The sequence below is a fragment of the Aegilops tauschii genome, chromosome 2 (assembly GCF_002575655.3).
Source record: "Aegilops tauschii subsp. strangulata cultivar AL8/78 chromosome 2, Aet v6.0, whole genome shotgun sequence".
Taxonomy (NCBI): domain Eukaryota; kingdom Viridiplantae; phylum Streptophyta; class Magnoliopsida; order Poales; family Poaceae; genus Aegilops; species Aegilops tauschii.
Genome location: NC_053036.3, coordinates 565,316,858 through 565,331,727, shown reverse-complemented (window position 1 = coordinate 565,331,727; position 14,870 = coordinate 565,316,858). Strand labels below are relative to the sequence as shown.

The following is a 14,870-nucleotide window of genomic DNA, read 5'->3' as shown; positions in this document are numbered from 1 at the left end:
GTTACCTCCCATCCTTGCCGTGGCATGGATTGCATATAGCATGGCTAATGCTTCAGCATGGAGTGGACTGGATACAAGGAGTGGTGCCAATATTTGAGTGGATGGAGGACGTACTGCATCACCAAGCCCGACCTTCAAATATTGAGGCTCGCGGGATGGATTTGAAGCGCTCTTAAAAAATTATGGTGATTAAGAATGGATAGCAACTGTGTGAGAATGACCATTTCAGACATAATTACTGCAATGGCATGATGATTATTGTGGAGATCAAGGCGATATGGACTCGCTAGAGTTTGGTGTAACGGACGGCCCGAGTTGTCGGCGTAGGGCCGTGGCTAGCGGTGCCTAGTGGGTGCGCCTGAAGGGCACGAACAGCGTGATGGGCTCGGGGCGCGCTGGGCGTCGCAGTTTATATGTGTCAGCTAGCGCCTGCCGCCACTCCCGCGCCGTTCAACAAGCCCGACCGGGCGGCATGTGTCTCCGTCGTCGGCGGTCGGTGTCGCGAATCTGGCTCGTCAGGCCAGTCGGTCTCGGGCCATAGTCTACGTGCAGTACACAGATATTTGGCGATCTAGGAGTATCATTTTTACGCGCATACGCCAATTGTCCGCCAGTTACCCCACTGCTGCAGACGTACGCATGAGAGCGGCGCGTACATCATCATCCCCAGTAATCCCACCCCGCATGATTGCCCAGCATGACACGAGGAAGATGACCCCAGAGCTAGCTAACCACGCCAAAACAAAGAGTGGTTGCGATGGGGTTGCATGTTAGCGCATCCACCGAAGTCAATGAGGAACTCAAACTATCCTTGATTGAGTAGTACGTGTGCGTGTGTATACTGCAGTCTACAGAATCGTGGCACATGGCTAGGCCGAGGGGGAGGGGCGAGAGCAACGCCAACCGTGTCCCGTACCGGTACCAGCATCGTAGCACAGCACCGGCGATCCTGCTCTAGCGTGAATCCCCGGCGACCGAACGCAATGGCCCGCCGCTAGTTAATTTAATTCAAGCCGAGCCCTGCCAAAAACGGCTCGGATCGATCGGGGAACATGTCGTCCACCCACTCCACGGACAGCAGGACCTCTCCGAGTGGGTTCGTCACATGGGCGCTCCTCACACGCACCACCGTTTTGTACCCACTTGCCCATTGCATCCATGGTCCAATTCCTGTCCAACTCCAGTTATTAGCAACATGAGTCGCCATAACTCGGCGCATTCACGCCTACAGGACACGAGAAAGAATGTGCGCAGCGCAAAGAAACGAGTCCACTGCCGGGGCTAGGCAGCAGCAGCAGTAACGCATCGGTCGGAGCGAGTAAACGGCGACGGTGGCGCTGCACGCAAAGCAATGGGTTGGTTTGCTTTGGTTTGGTTCGTGCGAAAAGGCGACAGGGGGTCATGTGTAGCGCGCGAGGCCGTACAGTCCAGTTCAGTCCAGTCCAGGCTAGTGCCTTTTCTTCCCCGGCCCCCCCCCCCCCCCCCCCCCCCCCCCCCCGGGCATCATGTTGCCGGCCGGCCGGCCGGCCGCGCGCGCTCGCCTTTTCTTTCAGCTGAATCCACTGCGCTCTCCTCCGCGGCGAGCTCACAACCACTACTACTCCCAACCGACGGCGACGAGCCGTCCGCCGGTGCCATCGGTGCGGCGGAGACGGGTCGGATCCCCCGTGGAAAGGAAACTTTTCTTCCCGGGCTGGCCAGCAATCTCACCAGACACTCGACTCATTCCGGTCCACTCGTAGCGGCACGATAGAATCTACTACGTACATTGCCAACCGTTAACTAAAGAGAGAGGCGATTTGTTTACGCACACCCGGCCAAAACCGCCGCGTCCTCCAACGCGGCGGTGTGCATCTCGTGAGCCATTCCATTCCACCGGAGACCTGCTAATCCAAGTGTTTCGTAACTTGTAATGGATTCCTCTTGGATGAATAACATTATTGGTCTGTCTCCGGCTCACGTTTTGCCGGCCCGTCCACGTCCCCCTTGCCCCAAAGAAGACACGGACGCGCCTTTCCTCGATATACGCCTCCGCACCGCACGCCTCGTGTGTCCCTGCCTGACAAAAAAGCCCAACTGCCGATGCCCCAACGCCTCTCTCTCTCTCGTGTTTCACCTTTGCTGCAGCTCCGCCTGGCGCCTGCACCTGCAAGAGACACCCATCTCCTTTTTCTAACCATTGCCCCATGATTTTTCCTCCTTTTCTTTCTCTCTTTCATTCATCCTCCCCGCCCGCCCGCTGCTAGTTTTCCAGCAGCTTCTCCTTCAGTGGCTTCACTGCAATCTTTGGCATATGCTTGTTGTTCGACCGAATCCTACTTCTTGCCGTCTGCTTGCTTGATCTGCCCCTCTGCTTCCTTCTGCCTGCAATGGCCGGGAGCTTCGACGGGAGGGTGCCAACCAGAGGTGTTGAGCAGGTGCGTAAAAACTTGTTTTTCCTTGTCAATTTTTCCTCCCATGCACCCCCTTGAGAATCTGTTTAGCGTCCCTTTCTTAGATTTCTTGGTAGATGTAGATCACATGGATTATCAGAAGGCTTGAAATGCTTGTTCTGGATTTGCTCTCCTTTTTTCCCCCTTCATCTCGGCTTTCACCAGTATCTAGTTACTACTCCAGGCCATTGTATACTTCAAAGCTGGGCGGATTTATTCCCCGGTAGAATCTGCCAAGAGTGTGATCTGATTCTGACGGATTACTTCTTCCGATTACTGTATCCTCCAGGCCATTGTTGCTCTGAAGAAGGGCGCGCATCTGCTCAAGTGTGGCAAGAGAGGGAAGCCCAAGTTCTGCCCCTTCAGGCTGTCTTCTGTGAGTACTCTACCATTTTTCTGGCTTCTATTCATCTAGTAGTATTAATAAAGTCGAGGATTTAAATCAGGGAGCAGAGATTGTGACCTGTGAGCCCCTGAGATGCCTCACAGTTACTACTACCGAATTTATTTATTTATTTATTTACGCGGTTACTGCAGACAAGCTACCCCGATTCTCTGGAGCTCTGCGGTGATTCGCATGCCCAGCGCAATCGTAATACTCCTTTTATATAGTAGTAGCACATTTTGACTGCGGCCTTCGCAGCTCAAACAAGCTGTCTGAAGTACGCAAATCTGTCACTGTCATGGGGATTTTCCAGAGTTCCCAGGCAATAAAGTTATGGCTGATATACTAATCTGCACCTACTAGCTACTAGCTACTACTGATGCTTTAAGACTTATGTTTTGCATTTCTATTTTTTTGTAAATGCTCAATCGCGATCGATGACACTATATTAAGACTGCTGTTAAAGTTTCGACAGTAAATTGGTCTAATCAAACTGAAGCATACAGCTTGGTCTTTTCCTTTTAGTTTATCACTATGACCTATAAATCTGTAGCAGGGTAACCGCTATGCAACTAAAATCCATCTTCCGGTCATGACAAACTATTCTTCCTTTTTGCAGGATGAGAAAACACTGGTGTGGTACTCGAAAGACAGGGAAAAACACCTGAGCTTAAATTCTGTGTCAACTGTAATTCTTGGCCAGAAGACTGTACGTAATTCCTTACCCTGCACAAATTGTTGTGTTATCTATGTATCATATAATACCACTAGTTCTAAGGATCTCAGAATTTTGCAGACAAACTTTTATCGTCAGCGTTGGCCTGAGAAAGAACACCAATCCTTGTCACTCGTATACAGAAATGGCGAGTGCTCACTCGACTTGGTATATCCCTTGCCAGATATTATGTCAGTTCATTTGTAGGATTTCAGTGTCCATTGTTCCTCACTCGTATCACATCTTCTAAAAATCATGCTAATCCAGATCTGCAGAGACAGAGATCAAGCTGAGTGCTGGCATCTTGGCTTGACAGCCTTAATATCGGGTCCTTCTAGTCCATTTTCATCAGTTGGGTCAAAGAGCAGCAGGCAGATGACCAGTTGCACAAGTACTCCCCGCAGCTATATTCAGCGAAAGAGCAAGCTATCAGCTGTGCATGACACACCAAGGCACAAACAGGTTAGTTCTAAAACTTGTACAATGATATCTAAGTGAACTTTATTTTCACTTCAGAAAGATTCATAGGGCCAATTAGGTCTATCTAAACTTTGGATTCAGGGCATTGGTCCAATGGACAAACACGACATTCTTAGGTTCTACTAGTGAGGTGTGTCAATTTCAACAAACCATTCTCTGTCCAGATAGCATGATAAGTGCGATGGGTATCAATAATATCCGCATATAAATTATTGGACTTACCACTGAACTCCATTTAAAAAAAAGGAGTGGCATCTTACTGTCGTTAATGCTGAAGTGTGTAGACATTGCTGAGCTATAGTTTAATTTTGCTGGATGTTCTCTGTCATTTTGTAGTATCCTCTGTGGGACTGATCCTTCGTTAATGAATTTCTTCTTGAAGGTATATCCATCTTATGGGAGTCCTAGGATGACACAGAAAGATTTATTTGGTGGTTACCTTGATTGTTCGGAAGCATTATTTTACCAAAGACAGCGAACATTTTCGGACGTGGACTCTTACCTGGAGAGGCTTAGTCCCAAGGTGGCAAATCCAGTTAGACATAGTTTGAAGGACATTTTGGTTGCTAACAACAAACACAAGACACAGACAATTAGTCGAACACCTAAAGTGAAAGCATTTGAAGGGCCCCGTGCAGCATGCAGACTGGATTCTCTGAAGGATGTTTTTCTCTGGGGCGATGTTGTTGGCAGTACGTTAGACAGTGAAGATATCCCAAAGGCGCTTCCGAGGTTAGTGGGATCAACCAAGATGCTTGATGTACAGAGCATTGCTTGTGGGGAGAACCATGCAGCCATAATCACCAAGCAAGGGGAGGTCTTCTCCTGGGGCAAGGAGAGTAGCGGGAGACTGGGACACAAAGTAAATGGCAGCGCCCCGTGTCCTAAAATGGTCGAGTCTCTTGCCTCTGTACATGTGAAGGTTGTGGCATTTGGTTCAAAGCACACCTGTGCAGTCACGGTTTCTGGCGAACTTTTTGAATGGGGTGAAGGAGCTCATAGCTTGGGTTTGTTGAATAATAACTGGCATGGAAGGAACCAATGGTTACCCCACAAATTGTTTGGTCCCATGGACAACATTTCCGTGTCGAAAATTGCTTGTGGCGAGTGGCACACAGCTATTATAACATCTTCTGGTCAGCTATTCACATATGGGGATGGAACATTTGGTGTTCTTGGGCATGGGGATACACAAGGAATTGCTAGGCCAAAAGAAGTAGAGTCCTTGAAAGGGTTACGGGTGAAATCCGTGGCATGCGGGCCATGGCACACAGCTGCCATTGTTGAAGGAATGAGCAGTGTCAAGTGCAACGCTCCAATTGGCAACCTGTTCACATGGGGAGATGCAGATAAAGGGAAGCTGGGTCATGCTGACAAAAAGATGAAGCTTGTACCAACATGCGTCGATTCACTCATCAGTCATGATTTTCTCCAGGTATCATGTGGGATGGCTCTGACTGTTGTGCTTACTTCTAATGGGGTGGTATTTACTATCGGAAGTTCCAAACATGGGCAACTAGGGAACCCACAGGCAGATGGTGAATCTGTTTGTACTGTTGGAGGAATACTTAAGAATGAGTTTGTTACAGAGATATCATCTGGTTCTTCCCACGTAGCCGCGCGGACTATGAACGGAAAGGTTTTCACCTGGGGTAAAGGTGCGGATGGACAACTTGGTTTAGGTGACTATGCCAACAGGAGCTCTCCTACTTTAGTAGAGGCATTAGAAGGTAGACAAGTTCAGAGTATAGCTTGTGGCTCCAATTTTAGTGCTGCAATCTGTTTGCATAAGGGTATCTCAGTGAAGGACCAACCCATATGCAGCAGATGTCAGATGGTTTTTAATTTTACTAGAAAGAAACACAACTGTTACAACTGTGGTTCCATGTTCTGCAACTCCTGCAGCAGTAACAAGACCGCAAACGCAGCACTTGCGCCAGACAGGAACAGAAGGTATCGTGTCTGCGATGCGTGTTTCTGTCAACTAGAGAAAGTCTTGTACTCTGGCGAAGTCAAGCCACAGCCAAAGATCAGCAAAGGAGAAATGTTTAAAGCAGAAATAATGGCATACACACCTAAGTTGTCACGTTTGTTCAAGGAAGCAAACCTCATTGTTGAAAAGATGGCTTCAGTACAAGGTCCCAACCAGAGAAATATGGACTCTGCCGTTCCGATACAAGTGAAAACTCAAAGATGGGGGCAAGTTGAGTGTCCCACCAAATTTATATCTGCACAAGACAATTTCAGACATCAGCTGGTACCAAATAATCAGATGTCTGGTGTCTCTTTTTCCCAAAGAATGCATGATGCTGTAGGGCTGAAGGCTGGAAACCCTTTGCGACAGTCTACTGATAGCCAGAGAGATGAAATGAGTATGATGGAAAGAATACTCACGGAGGAAGTAAAGCAGCTGCGCTCACAGGTAATTCTTTTTCCACTGCCCAGCAAATTAATTGTTTCCCCCTTTTGAGAACTAAAGAACGCTGATATTGTTATTGTTGTTCAACCAGGTCACGGCTCTTGCAGAGCAATGCCAGCAGAAAGATCTTATAGTCAAAGTGTACAAACAAAGACTTGATGAAACATGGCTAATTGTTAGGGATGAGGCTGCAAAGTGTAAAGCTGCCAAAGATGTCATAAAGGTTCTAACTAATCAGGTATGATCTCCATGTAACCTCATTACACGGTATTGGTAGTTTCTTTTCCAGTATAACAGAGAACTCATATGCTGTATGATGGATCATTATCGCTCACCCTTGATATATGACCTGTTCGGCCGTTGTAAACTTTGCAGTGTAATGCCTTGTCAGCGAAACTTTCGGTTGGTCAGCAACCAGAGAACTCAAAGATGACACGTAATAGCGTCGCAGAACAAGCACCGTCACCAGGTGCCGCGGTGCCAGCAGATGGATCATTCAGTCACCGGAATATCGCCAGAACATTCGACCGTGATGGCTACACCACGGAAGCAGATTCCGTGGATGCTCCTGTCGACGGTGTGATCGAGCAGATTGAGCGAGGGGTGTATGTGACACTTGCTGTATCCCCAGGTGGAAGGAAAGACATAAGGCGGATAAGATTCAGGTGAATCCTATAAGGCCTTGCTTGTTACCGTTGCTGATTATTAACCTGCCATTATACTTGTGCCAATATCTTTTGCTTTTTCGCCGCAGTCGGAAGCATTTTGGCGAGAAGGCAGCTCAGTGCTGGTGGGAAGAGAACAAGAGCAGGGTATATGCAAACTACAGCGTTGAGCAAGCGGCGACACCACACCTGAACCGCGCGTAATGGTGACCGGCAAAATAATTGTACAGAGGTAACCGGTGCTACCGCTATTAACTGACCAAACCAAACAGTCTTCAGCTAGCAGGCCTTATTGTAGCATGAAGCTGATGGAATTTTGTAAGCTGATACCAAGTGATCTGATCTACCATTTGCTTTATACAATGGGGGGCGGTTAAAACTTACTACTGTAGACATGCTTCCGATAGGAAGAAGTAGAACTGACGGATTGGCGCGACGGTATCTATCGACCTATGTGGATTTAGTTGCACATAGGTTTGATGCTGATGAGATGGGAACACATGGTTGCGACCAATATGGTCTCCTGTGGTGTTCCTGATTGGAATGTCAATGTGTCATTGATGAAGAAAAACAAAGCTGATGTCGCATCAGTTCTGAATCCAACCTTGATGATCAGTATACGGTTTCTGTTTCGACGGAGGACGAGCTTAATATAAACCCTAGAAAGCTTCATCCTCCCACGGGCCGCAGCAATGGCGAGCGCCCGCGCCGTCTTGGCCACCCGCCGCCGCTCGGACCGAGATCCGGTGCCTTGCTGTGGTCAAGTCACCGCGCGCCTTGCCCCAACCATCCACCGTCCAAATCGATCCTACGGCCAGCAGCGGTTCACAGCCAAGCGACTTAACCTGTCGAGAACGGGCAGGGGAAACAGAGGCGTCTCGCCGCTGCTACTGCAGGAAGGGAGGGGAGCCGCGCCGGCTGCACCTCCAGGGTGATCTCCGGCGGCGTGCGATGGAGAAAACGGCCTCGAAGGCCCTCTCCGCCCGCCTCCGGCTACTCCCTCCGCCCTGAATTCGACGGCCCCATAGGACACCTCAACAAAGTGGGCTTGCCGCCGGTAGTTACGAGCCCAGCAATGATTCAGTGTAGGACATCGGTTCTGCCGGCGCGGCTCAGAGAACAAGCAACAGAGTCCAACTTCTTCAGGCAGTTAACAGAGCAGAACATCGGTTCAGTTCAGTTCGGCAAAACAGCAGTATTACAAGGCTGTAAACAACACAGCACAGTTTAGTTCAGTTCAGCAACAACATCGCTTCACTTCAGTTTAGCAAACGACACCACTTCAGTTCAGTTTAGCAAACATCAAGCAAAAAGGAAAACCTGAGCCATACTTATGTACATAGCCACATAGGTCTCAACACTTCAATATATTACTACCACCCGTGCACTTTTAATACATGGACATTCAGTTGACAGGTTCAGGGAACAACAACAGAAAGTTTAACACAATAGAGATTCTTTTGTAGGTCTGAACAGACTAATTTTTTAAGCACTTAACATTGACATTTGTTCTTACATAATCATTCAAGTACATAGATTTGGCCCTTTTACTTGTACACTTAGGCTACAAAAGAATGTAGTTAACCCTGTCCAAAATACTATCTAACAAGCTTATACTCCCTCCGTTCCAAATTACTCGTCGTGGTTTTAGTTCAAATTTGAACTAAAACCACGACGAGTAATTCGGAACGGAGGGAGTACATGTTAGAACATATCTTCATCATAAGCGGTAGCTGTCATGAGTTGCGGGTAACTCATGATCATGTTGCACTATTGAAACTCCATATTTGCTCCTTTATCGCGGCCATCCTTCTCCACTCCTACTAGAGGCTCTGCACCATCATGTTTCTTTTGTTGCTGCAATAAAAAACCTAGTAAGCAGTTTAGGAATGAATGGTAACAAACACATCATGTACATATTGCTACATATCTTTGCTCCTTTGTTTTTGGATGCAGCAACTTTAGTTGGCTTGCGCTTCCCTTTGAGTAACTTGTCAAACCAAGTTTTCTTTCTCCTCAATTTCTTTTGATTGAACCTCTTTTTTTCTTGAGCTTTGCAGCACTAAGAACCTCATATGTTTGTTGCACATTTGGGTCAACATTTTTTTGTCATTACATGGCTTATTCGCCGCATTCGTAATTGCATTGATTTTATCCTCTAATTGTGGACCAACGCAATCAAGAGTGCATTTTCTAACATCAAACAACATTCTAGTACATAATTATTACATCGCTTATGAAAGCACAAGCTCAAACTCAATACAACATAGCATATAAAGTTGAACACACATGACATGAAACACAGATATAGAACTAGTGATTTTATTGCCCATTCCACGTCCATCACTACACGATGAGATATCTTTCAAGATGTTAGCGAATTTCCGCATCTCGAATTCCATAGTGAACTTGGAAAGAGTTCAATGCGGTCTTTCCTTCTAAATGGACGCACCACATTTTTACATGAATTCACATAATTAGTATTCCAAATCTTGGCCACGCTTATTCTTAGTGGTCTTATTGTGCAAGATCACGGTGGCAGTCATGATGTATCAAAGAATCTCTTAATCTCAAAACCTAGCTGACCGATGCACAATAGCAAATTGGACTGGCAAAATCTCAAATACCCTTCCACATTCTTTCTAGCAGCTGCAGCGCGCGACGCCACCACCGCCTGCTTCCTCACACCACACTGCGTCGCTAGGCTATACATCAGCGTTAGGCTTCTCGATGTTGTTCCTTGCAACCGTTGTGAGGATACGAAGAAAGCTGATCTGGATTCCCACGCGAAGAACTGCAGGCACATCTTATTGTTCTTCAGCACGGATCCTAAAGCACAATGAAGGGGTGCACTGAAAGGTAGAAGGTAGTAGGGTTTTCTTAGCCGAAAAGGTAGTAGTTTTAGGGATGCAAGTTTGTGACCCTCACCCTACTTATTTGAACTAAACAAAGTAGAATTTCAAAAGTTATGGTACTTCTCCCTGATATCTTTTTTGTTGATTTAGTTGTCGAACTAAAGAGGGGCCTATTTGTAGGTTGGTTTTCATCTGCTAGTCTCTGATTCTCCTGATTCAAGTTCACCTGTGGGTGGATAGCACACATACAACATAATCCGTCATTCTGAAAGTTCTCCGGTGAGGACCGTCTACAGAAGAAGGCTTAACAACCAGTCCTCATCTAATCACATTCACCCAGCACAACACATCATCTAGTAGTATAACAACTAGTACAGTGATAGTTATGAAGTCTTCGGTTCATTTGCCATGCTTAAACATTGTGCAAGTAGGGCATCGGCGCTAAGTTCATTGGTCAAGAACAACATAGTACAACTAAGAAGGCCTTGCGGCATTCTCCTGCCATGCCATTGATGAGAGCTGTGCAATAATTAATTTACATCAGGGCGATCGATCCTACTACAACTACGCCAAAATTATATAGGTCAACGTCGACCTCTGAACCTCCACCAATGGGGCGAGATCACAGACGCCCAATGAACACTCTGTACCTCAAGCCTACCAGAGTTACAAGCAGAGCCTCGTCATCTCTCTATCCGCCTCCTCCCTGGGAGCCTGGGGCTGCATCGCCTTGGTCTCAGCCGCGCACCTCTTGTACGGCATGAAACCTCGCTGCTGGACGAAGGCCGGGCTCACACGCTCTCTCAAACCTGCAGCATGCACCATTTCGTTGTCGTCGCCGACCGCTCCAGTGCATGATTCTGCAGAATTCCGGGCTGTTGTTTCAGCCACGCTGCTGGAGGCCGTGTTTGACGACGCTTCCCTCCGCCTAAGCTCGGCGGCGGCTTCAGAAGCCTGGTGCTGGTGCTGTTGATCTGCCTTGGGGCTCGATGACATGGGGTACGGCACACTTCCATTGTTGTAGCCGAAGAAAACTGCCCCCTGAGGGACATAGTACATGAACTGCTGTGAGTTTGCCAGCCATGGGCTCCATGTGTTTGCTTCTGGTGCACTGGTGAGTGTCTCGGACGAAGTATCCAGTTCCATATCTGCGGCAGTTTGCAGGTCGCAGGTACCAGGGCTTGGCAGCTGATGCGATTCATTCACAACAACTGTCTTCCCAAACAGCTTCAGGACCGGAGCATCGGACGCGTTGTCACATACCACTTCTTCTGAAGTACTACTACTGCCCTTGGATTTCTGAAACACACAATCAAGAAATTCATCAGAATTGGAAAAGATTGAACAATTTCATTTAGTAATAATAAAAGAGCTGCTAGTGTGTTGTGTTGATATTTTGTGGAGTTGTTAAGATCGGATAGTTATATCCTGCAAGATATTATGCTTTTGCTGGGAGTATACCTTGGAATCATTGGTTGGTGGCGCTTGCACAGCGACCTCGGCGGTCCCCGTGCTCGGCGTGGGGCATCGCTCTTCAACGTCGATGGTCGAGGTGTCGCTGTCGAAGCTCTCGGAGCCGCCCAAGCCTATCTGCGAGGTGGTCACCACGGATGTCGGCGAGCCATTCCCCTGCTCACACATGGACAGCTGAGGCTTGTCGACCCGCAGGAGCGCGGGGGCGCGCTTCCCCGGCTGCGCGCTCCTCAGGTTGCACGGGTACGGGTGCACCGACTTCCTCTTGGGCCGCGGCGGCGGGATCTGGATCGGCGGCCCGGCGCCGGAGCTGCTGCCGCCGCTGTCCCCGGACGAGTCCCGGGTGACCTTGGAGAAGAATTTTTGTGCGTGGCTCCTGATCTGCACGGCCGTCTTGGTGCCTATGTGCTCTGCGGAGTGAAAGAAACCATTTGTCAGATCACAAGGATTTTTAATTTTTGTTCTCGGATAATAAGGTAGCAGAATCACAGATGGGGCTTCTTGGGGAGGAAAGGGTACCTTGAATTCGGCGCCAGGCGCGGCCATGGAGCTGCATGGCTTCCAGGAAGAGCTTGTGCTCCTCCTCGGTCCATTTCTCCCGCTGCTTGGTTATCATGTACGGCTTTCGCGCCTTGGGGAGGCGGGCTTCGGCCATCATCCGCGTATCGCTGCCGGAATTCAGCAGATCCGGCTTGGTTTCCTTGAGGAAAGAAAAGCAGACGATTTTGTTAGACTCGATTCACAACGTTCTACTAATTTCAGCAGGAATTTTCTGCTTGGTCAACAAATTGTACTGCGGAAATAAAAGATATTTTCCAACCAACAAATATCTAGCATCTTTTTTCGTTTGAGAACAAAAAAGAAAAACAGTTCTGCGGCCGTGGATCTTTCATCAACATGTTCTACTCCAACAAAAAACACATCTGAACAAAGATCGAGCAATCAGTACCTGAAAACGAGCCATATCTCTCTCTGGATCCTTCAAAATCGGAGCACCGGCGAAGCCAAATCGGGCTGAGAGGCGGGCGACGAAGAACAGAGGCAAAATCAGCAGCTCCTAATCTTTGTTGTTGTTTCTCTCTTCAAAGGAGAGCAGAGCAGGAGACGAGAGGAGCGGAGATGAGAGGAGGAAAATGAGGAGGCGTGTGCTGCGACGAGAGGGGAGGGGAGGGGGGAGAAAAAGGGCGAGGCCAGGGGTGCCACCTCGGACGGGATTTTTGGTCGCTTTGCGCTTTTCCCCGGTGCGCTTTTCTGACTCGCGCAAATATCCTAGCGGCCAAATTCGGGAGGCCGCTCGATTCTTGTGGCTCTCGCTGCTTCCTTCACCTGCTACCGCTCCCTCCCTCCCATGGTTTGTTGGGTAGTGGAGGACTACTGGCAAGGCAAGGGAGGTCACGTCTCGATGACGGTACGTGGCGCTTGTGTGTGGTGTGGTTAATCCATGTGCTGTGCTCCTCCCGTGGGGCTGCACGAAATGGATGCGTCTTCATCCGACTGTCTATCCATCGCCTCTTTTTCGCCTTTGTTTTTCTCTTTTCCGCAAGATTTCACCTGTGGTGCGCGCGTGTTTTACCGACACGTTTGATGGATGTGTTTTGTTAGGCCGAAATTTCGCCAGTCAGTGAGGATATTGTCACGTCTCGAATTTCGACTTGTCTTCTTGGTGATTGATGGAGCTTTCTTTTCTGCGAAAAAGTGTTGGTGAAGTTTTGGGCGTGCTGGTTTTCTCTTTTTGGAAGAGACATGCTACTTCTCAGCCGTATGAGAATCATAGTCGGCCAAGCTAAATACATCAAGAATCGTAGGCGTCTAATAAGAATCATATGCTCCCCCGCAAAAATAAAAATAAAATCATATGCTAGTTTTCTGTTTGGCCGAGTCAGTTAAATGGGACTTTTGGCATTAGAAGGGTGACAAAACTAAAGATAAGTTGGTTAAATGAACACTAAAAAAAGGTTAGAATGGTTTGTTAATTAAGTTGAAATGTCGTACATGAGAAACGGGACCTTACAAATAACCAATCTTCTTATAATCACATACTCCCTAAAGTTTTCTTCTTCTACACGTAGCGATTAGTAGATATTTACCGCTTGATTTGTGGGAAGAAAAAGCGCAAGAGACTGGAATATCATCTTCACATGTCGAACAAGCAAAATCCAAAATATCTAAGTGTTCTCTTCCACAAATATCCTGGAGCTTCGATATGGCCAAAGAGCATGCAAAACCCAAAAGCGTAACCAAGGATATCTAGCATCTTGCCTCCAAAAATATCTGCAAAAGCTGCATTGTCATAAATGCTAAACACAATATCATAGAAATGAACATTTCTCTTATAATCGCATACTCGCTAAAGTTTTATTCTTCTCCACATGGTGATCATATATTTCCCTCTTGTTTGGTTGAAAGAAAAAAGTGAGAGGTACCTAAATATCCGCTCCACACGTGGATGAAGCAAAATGCAAAAGGGTAGCCATGAAAATCTAGCAGCTCTCCTCAACAAATATCTTGCAACTCCATCAGGCAAAGAACGACCATATACTTTTATAATCTGTTGAGGAAAACTTTAAGGTTAGTTAAACAATCACTAAATAGACCAAAAAAAACTTGTCGGGCAAGCTAGGGCATTAGAAATAACCATTTTTCTAATAATCAGGTACGCCTATTCATCTACACGTAGCTATTAGACATTTGCCTCTTGTTTTGTGGAAATAGCAAATGGATCTCAGGTCCCATTGCAGCACCTGAATTAGATTTTTCTTTTTAGAAAATTCAAAAAGAGTCAGAAATTCTGAAACTTTTTGGAATCAAACATGCTCAGGTACACTCGTGTGAAAATATACTAGTTTCAAGTGTTCTTGGTAATGAATCAAGCTTGCTTTTTTTGCAAAAAGTGTGATGATAGTAAAGTTATGTAAATCATAGTTTCCTTTTCTGGAAGAGATATGCTACTCAGCTGTCTAAGGATCATAGTCGGCCAAGCTACGTACATGAAGAATCATATCCGTCTAATAAGAATAATATGCTAGTTTCCTCTTCGATTGTGTCAATTAGATGAGGCCTCATTAATTCTAATCCAAAATTTATAACCTACTATTGTATGTAAAAAGGGGCAAAAAAATAAAGATAAGTTGGTTAAATGAACACTAAAAAAGAGAGGCTAGAATGGTTCGTTGAGTTGAAATTTCATATAGGAAAAATGGGGCCTTAGAAATAACTAATCTTCTTATAATCGCATACTCCCTAAAGTTTTCTTCTTCTACACGTAGCGATAAGTAGATATTTACCGCTTGATTTTGTGGGAAGAAAAAGCGCAAGCGACTTGAATATCATCTTCACACGTTGAACAAGCAAAATCCAAAATATCTAAGTGTTCTCCTCCAAAAATATCCTAGAGCTTCGATCTGGCAAAAGAGTATGCAAAACCCAAAAGCGTAACCAAAGACACC

At 46.9% G+C, this 14,870-nt stretch overlaps 2 protein-coding genes across 2 annotated transcripts; one reads left to right on the top strand and one right to left on the bottom strand.

Moving 5' to 3' along the window:
- Positions 1-2,027: 2,027 nt before the first annotated feature.
- Positions 2,028-7,479, top strand: LOC109779289 (PH, RCC1 and FYVE domains-containing protein 1). Its single transcript, XM_020337886.4, has 9 exons — positions 2,028-2,417; positions 2,722-2,808; positions 3,437-3,526; positions 3,614-3,700; positions 3,800-3,994; positions 4,395-6,434; positions 6,523-6,669; positions 6,807-7,096; positions 7,186-7,479. The coding sequence occupies exons 1-9, from the start codon at positions 2,370-2,372 to the stop codon at positions 7,298-7,300; spliced, it is 3,099 nt and encodes a 1,032-aa protein (XP_020193475.1). The 5' UTR covers positions 2,028-2,369; the 3' UTR covers positions 7,301-7,479.
- A 2,941-nt stretch (positions 7,480-10,420) lies between these two features.
- On the bottom strand, positions 10,421-12,651 carry LOC109779290 (uncharacterized). Its single transcript, XM_020337887.3, has 4 exons — positions 12,374-12,651; positions 11,944-12,124; positions 11,413-11,834; positions 10,421-11,250 (listed from the first exon to the last, which is right to left on the bottom strand). The coding sequence occupies exons 1-4, from the start codon at positions 12,386-12,388 to the stop codon at positions 10,618-10,620; spliced, it is 1,251 nt and encodes a 416-aa protein (XP_020193476.1). The 5' UTR covers positions 12,389-12,651; the 3' UTR covers positions 10,421-10,617.
- Positions 12,652-14,870: the final 2,219 nt, after the last annotated feature.

Coding starts and splice junctions, on each gene's coding strand:
- LOC109779289 (XM_020337886.4), top strand. CDS start 2,370: ATGGCCGGGAGCTTCGACGGGAGGGTGCCAACCAGAGGTGTTGAGCAG. Junction 2,418..2,721: donor CAACCAGAGGTGTTGAGCAG/GTGCGTAAAAAC, acceptor TGTATCCTCCAG/GCCATTGTTGCTCTGAAGAA. Junction 3,527..3,613: donor TAATTCTTGGCCAGAAGACT/GTACGTAATTCC, acceptor AGAATTTTGCAG/ACAAACTTTTATCGTCAGCG.
- LOC109779290 (XM_020337887.3), bottom strand. Junction 11,835..11,943: donor CGCCTGGCGCCGAATTCAAG/GTACCCTTTCCT, acceptor TTCACTCCGCAG/AGCACATAGGCACCAAGACG. Junction 11,251..11,412: donor CACCAACCAATGATTCCAAG/GTATACTCCCAG, acceptor TGTGTGTTTCAG/AAATCCAAGGGCAGTAGTAG.